The sequence below is a fragment of the Halictus rubicundus genome, unplaced genomic scaffold, assembly GCF_050948215.1.
Source record: "Halictus rubicundus isolate RS-2024b unplaced genomic scaffold, iyHalRubi1_principal scaffold0651, whole genome shotgun sequence".
Taxonomy (NCBI): domain Eukaryota; kingdom Metazoa; phylum Arthropoda; class Insecta; order Hymenoptera; family Halictidae; genus Halictus; species Halictus rubicundus.
Window position 1 is genome coordinate 64,043 of NW_027489192.1, and position 6,480 is coordinate 70,522.

The 6,480-nt window shown below is 40.5% G+C and overlaps 1 protein-coding gene across 1 annotated transcript; it reads left to right on the plus strand.

The window, feature by feature from the left end:
• Positions 1-1,077: 1,077 nt before the first annotated feature.
• LOC143364533 (uncharacterized) lies at positions 1,078-4,162 on the plus strand (the record flags this gene model as incomplete). The annotated part of the gene is made up of 2 exons (XM_076804825.1): positions 1,078-1,327; positions 2,483-4,162. Coding segments are annotated over exons 1-2 (1,930 nt in total), but the record flags the coding sequence as incomplete, so codon positions are not given.
• Between the last annotated feature and the right edge of the window lie 2,318 nt (positions 4,163-6,480).

Consider the following 6,480-nt stretch of genomic DNA (forward strand, 5'->3'; position numbering starts at 1 on the left):
ACGACATCAGAATCGATCAGTCCGTCCACCGGAAAACACCTACCGTTAAATCACATTCACTCACTCTGTAACCTAACACCTAGTCGTTTATATTTTTATAATAAAGTTAAGTTATCAGTTCTTCGAATGCACCTTATTCAGCATCCACCTTAATTAAAAATAAATATTCCCTCGCCGTTAAGTCAGCGAGTGAAGCGGAGCATGCAGTGAGAGTTTCTCTCAAGATTAGACAACCCCCTTTTGCTCACGCCACAACATTGGTCCTTCGAGCCGGATGCTGAATTGAAAATCGAAGTGATACGAACAATAGTGAACAGTGCAGTCGAGTGAATAATTGTTAACAGAACATTGAAGCACTGACGTACATTTACGTCAACTATCAGACAGCCGTAGTGGACATCCTGTTGGAGAGCAGCCACGTACGGAAAACAGACATCAACGACGTGCATTTACGTCGACCATCAAACAAGCCGTAGTGGACATCCTGTTGGAGAGCAGCCACGTACGGAAAACAAACATCAACGACGTGTATTTACGTCATACATCAAAGAGCCGTAGTGGACATCCTGTTGGAGAGCAGCCACGTACGGAAGGAAGAAATCAACGACGTGTATGTACGTCAAACAAGCAGCAGCCGTAGTGGACATCCCAGAGGAGAGCAGTCACATACGATATCATTATCAACGACTTGATGAACATCAACCATCGAACGAATCATCATATCGGTGGTCATCAACCATCGAACGAATCATCATCGCTGAACATCCAGAAGGGGACATCCACCAGGAGTGCAGCGTCAGGGCAGAATCATCGGACAAGATCAACGCCATCAACCACAATACCAACGACAAGATTAACATCAAGTAAGCCTTTAAACAATCTCCGTTTCCATTACACACACAAACTTCCCAAGATTCCCAAGGCGTGAGATCAAATTGCTTCTACTCTAAATCAATTCGTCAAGTTGAACACATAAAAATGGCCGCTTTACAGAAAATTAAATCATTAATCAAGGCACGGTCGGTAAACAAGGCGAATATAACGCGTCTAATAACTCACATAAAAAAACATCCGGACATGGATATCGATCAGTTAGAGACGCGTAAGATGAGATTAGATGGATATTACCAATCATTCGAAAACACTCAAGTTGAAATTGAGGAGCTTGCCGAAGAAGCAGAGCTTGGAGATGATCAAAATATTGAAAGAGAACGATTTGATGAACTGTTTTACGAATGTTCCGATCTAATTAGTCGAAAGCTTCAGGCACTTAAAGCTAAAGAAACATTGACAAAACCCGCCACTAATACGCCTGAATCAGCCTCAGGTACTTCAAATCTCGTGATTCAACAAAGTAACACACTATTACCTAAAATAGAAATCCGTCCATTCGACGGTAACCCTATTGAATGGAATAGTTTCTATGACACATTCCAGTCTCTTGTCCACAATGATTCCAAAATACCAGCAGTTCAAAAATTCTATCTATTAAAAAATTCATTACGCGGTAGCGTCGCCACAATAATCGAACCCTTACACGCATCCGAGGAAAATTATCTGGTAGCATGGGAACTTCTTAAGCAGCGATGTGACAGACCGCGACAAATAGTATATGCACATTTAAAGTCATTTTTTGAATTACCTGAAATCAGCAAGGATTCACCTCTTAGCCTAAGAACATTAAAGGAAAACGCATTAATGCACGTGAATGCACTAAAGGCCTTGCAGTTGCCGGTCGATAGTTGGGACGCATTGTTGGTATATATTCTCACGCAAAAATTAGATAAGTTAACACGTAGATCCTGGGAACGCACATTAGAGAATGCTCAAATGCCGAAGTTTGCTGAGCTTATTGCCTTTTTGGGGAAACAAGAGCGGGGAGATGAAATAGAAGAATTTACAGTCGCGAAGAACAAGCTAGGCAATCACTGTAATACCGATAGGCACGCAAGTCGAATCGAAAAACCATTTAAAGCTCGCGCACAAGCGTACATTGGTACCCAACAACGGCCGGAATGCACCTTTTGTCGTGGAGATCACTATATCTATGCATGCAATAAATTCTTGAAATTAAACGTGCATGATCGAATAGCTGCAGCCAGAGACAAGCGATTATGCATTAACTGTTTACGAAACAATCACATCACAGCTAACTGTATCGCATCTGTCTGTAAAAAATGCAACCGAAAACACAATTCGCTATTGCATATAGACAATTATCATACACAATCAAATAACGAAAAAAGACCAGAAGCTAAGGCAATTCCTGGTAGTTCGAACGAGGTGATACAGAAAAGTTATGCAGTAACGTATGATTCGGAGGTGTTATTAGGAACGGCACGAGTAAAAATATTAGATAACAATAACCGAGAACGTGAATGTAGAATACTGTTAGACGGATGTTCACAATGCAATTTCATTTCTACGCGATTAGCAGAAACCCTTAAATTAGAACGGGATAACATTGATTTACCATTCGCAGGATTAGGTCAACTTACCACACGAGCTAAGTATCGAGTCAAAACCAAAATTAGGTCAAAGGCGAACAAATTTGAAGCAGAAGTAGAATTTGTAGCGTTACCGACAATCACAAGCGTATTACCTTCGCGACAAATCAATCGACGAACTATTGCCATTCCGCGAAACATTAAATTAGCCGACCCAGAATTTGATAAACCTGCAGAAATCGATGCGTTAATAGGAACCACACTATTTTATAAATTACTAAGCAACGGTCAAATTCAATTAGAAGACCAGTCGAAATTAACATTGCAGAAAACACTATTAGGTTGGATAGTTGTAGGTGAAATCGGCAATTTGCATTATAACGTAAACCCTAGAGCTTGTCACTTAATTACATCATTGGATAATCAGTTAACTCGATTCTGGGAGGTGGAAGAAATTCCTGGTAAAAGGCATTATTCGACAGAAGAATTAGAATGTGAACAATTGTTCACGGAAACCACTACACGCGATTCAGGTGGACGATACACGGTACAACTACCGTTCAATGAGCGAAAAAATTCCCTCGGTCAATCTCACAATATGGCATTGAATCGATTCTACGCGTTAGAGAAAAAACTAGCTAGAAACAATGCATTGAAGCAACAATATTCAGAATTTTTAAGAGAATATCGCGATCTCGGGCACATGCGTGAAGTTACTCAACACGATAACACACATGAAGGTTACTACATACCTCATCACGCGGTATTCAAAGACGAAGGTCTATCTACTAAGATTCGAGTAGTGTTTGATGCATCCGCCAAAAGTAGCACGAATATCTCATTAAATAACACGCTAAGAGTTGGACCTACTATCCAAGATGAATTAATATTTATTATCATGAGGTTCAGATTACATAACGTGGTACTTGCAGCTGATATACAAAAAATGTACCGTCAAATCAAAGTTCAAGACTCAGACGCGATTTACCAAAACATCTTGTGGAGAGAAAATGAGCATGAGGCTATCCGTGTATTCAAATTAACAACTGTTACTCAAGGCACAGCACCAGCACCATTTCTTGCAGCTAGAACCTTACATCAACTCTCAAGTGATGAAAGGAGTAAATATCCTCAAGCCGCCGCGATCTTAAAAAATGACTTTTATGTCGATGACTTGCTCTCGGGCGCAGCTACCGTTCAAGAAGCATTAAAAATAAAAAATCAATTAGTTGAACTATTAAAACTCGGTGGATTTCAACTCCACAAATGGGCATCAAATAAGCCTGAATTAGTTGTCGAATCCGACAATGCAGATGCGTCGTCAAGCGTTTGTTTAAATATGCAGACAAGAAAGTTGTTAGGAGTTCATTGGAATTCTATCGAGGACGCGTTAATCTATTCAATCAAACCGCTGTCTAACGACAAGTGTGTTACCAAGCGCAATATATTATCGCATATTGCACAGTTATTTGATCCGTTAGGACTATTAGGGCCTGTAATCGTAATAGCCAAACTTATCATGCAATCATTATGGAAGGCGAATCTTAACTGGGATGAGTCAATACCAAAGGCGTTAATCACAAAATGGATGAACTTCAAGCATGAGTTGCCGATACTTAGCCAGTTTAAAGTACCTCGACAGATTATCCAAGTTAATTCCGTTGATATTCAATTACATGGATTTTGCGACGCCAGCGAGCGTGCTTATGGAGCCTGTATATACTTAAGATCCGTTAATAACACTGGCGATTGTTATGTACAATTGTTATGTGCTAAATCTCGAGTGGGACCGGTTAAGACCATGACCATACCTAGATTAGAATTATGCGCGGCTCACTTGTTGTCAAACTTAGTTAAAACCGTAACAGAGGCTTTAAGGTTAACATTCGCCAAAATTCACTTGTGGCCTGATTCTACAATCGCATTGCATTGGATTCAAGCTTCTCCTCATACGCTAAAAACATTCGTTGCCAATCGCGTGGCGGAAATTCAGGTAAAAACAAACATCAATGATTGGCATCATATTTCCACTGACGACAACCCCGCGGACGATCTCTCTCGCGGTCAAAATCCTTGTGAATTCATTCGAAACACACGTTGGTTACTCGGACCCACATGGCTTGCTCAAAATGAGAGCCAGTGGAAAATACGGCAATTGTCAGAAATAGTCATTCCGGATCAACGAGTTGCGACAGCCCTTCTGGTTGCAGGGCTGGGACAAAACAATTTAAAACATGCAACCTTAAATAAAGATTACTTGCAAATAAAAAATGATACGTTTGAACAATTTTCCTCCATTACCGCCTTAAATAGATTTGTTGCACTTTGCCGTAGAGCCGTAGCAAATAGAAGATTAGAAAATAAAATAAGGGGACAATATACAGCAAGGGAACTACAAAATGCACATTGGCAAATAATTAAGGTGATTCAATACAATCATTTTTCACGAGATATCAACTGTTTAAAGGAAGGCAAAGAGTTAGGAGCGAAAAGCAAGCTTACATGCTTAAACCCGTTCTTAGATTCAACCTGCGTCATGCGTGTCGGAGGCAGACTAACAAACGCGGCAATGAGTTACTCGCGTAAATACCCAATATTGTTGCCCAGAAACGATCACGTGACGACTTTAATCATGCGTCATGAACACGAAAAGAATTGGTATGCAGGGGTACAAGCCACACTTAATACCATTAGACATAAGTATTGGCCAATAGATGGGAAGAACAAGACCCGTCAAATCATACGTAACTGCATACGTTGTAGCAAGTTAAATCCTCAGCTACCAGAATATATAATGGGTGATTTGCCCAAACACCGTGTAACACAGTCAAGACCATTCGCGAATGTGGGAATTGATTATTGTGGTCCTTTTTCGCTCAAAGAAAAGAAATTTCGAAACACTGGTAAAGTAAAATCTTATGTAGCGGTATTTGTCTGCTTTAGCACAAGAGCCGTTCATCTTGAATTAGTCACTGATTTGACTACCGAAACTTGCCTGGAAGCCGTAAAACGGTTTTGCTCTAGAAGGGGAAAACCTAAAACCATCTATTCAGACAATGCAACCAACTTTGTGGGAGCTAAAAATGAAATTATGAAGGTTCGAGCATTTTTTCTAGACAATAAAAATCAAGCTAAATTTGCACATTATTCGCTCTCTGAAGGAATTGATTGGCAATTTTCCCCCCCGCGATCACCACATTTCGGCGGCCTGTGGGAGGCCGCCGTCAAATCATTTAAACATCACTTATACCGTACAGTAGGCGAATCAATGTTCACATACGAGCAATTTAATACGTGCATAATTGAGATAGAAGCAATCTTGAATTCACGACCTTTAACTCCAGTATCCAGCGATCCAAATGACCTCATAGCCCTTACCCCAGCTCACTTCCTCATCGGAGATTCGTTGAAAAGCGTGCCTGAAGTTGATCTCCGAGAGCTACCAATCAACCGCTTATCGATGTGGCAGCGAATCCAACAAATAAATCAACATTTCTGGGTGCGATGGCACAAAGAATATTTAAACCAGTTGCGTACAAGAAGCAAATGGCATGACGGCGATGGAAAGGGAATCGCCGTTGGACAACTGGTGACAATTAGAGAAGAGAACCTCCCCCCAATGCATTGGAGGCTCGGACGCATCATCGCGATCCACCCAGGACAAGACAATGTAGTGCGTGTTGTGACCGTAAAAACACAAGATGGGGTGTATAAGCGATGCGTTAAAAGGCTCGCACCGTTACCCATCGATATATCCACAGACAATGAAGTGTAGTTCGATAAACAGTTTCACCATGTTTAATTGTATAAGTGTCATTAACATATATATATATCTAACATCTCATTAGGAACTATAAGCATTTACAACATAATATGTATTCATTGATAGTCATTAAGCACGCGTTAGTGTATAGCAATTCATATTCATTACAGCTAGTCTATCAAGTATCATTCGCTAAAGATCGTCACATTGTTCTCATTAACAATACACACACGTAACCACCAAGCGATTAACTTTGAACGCAAGACGTTC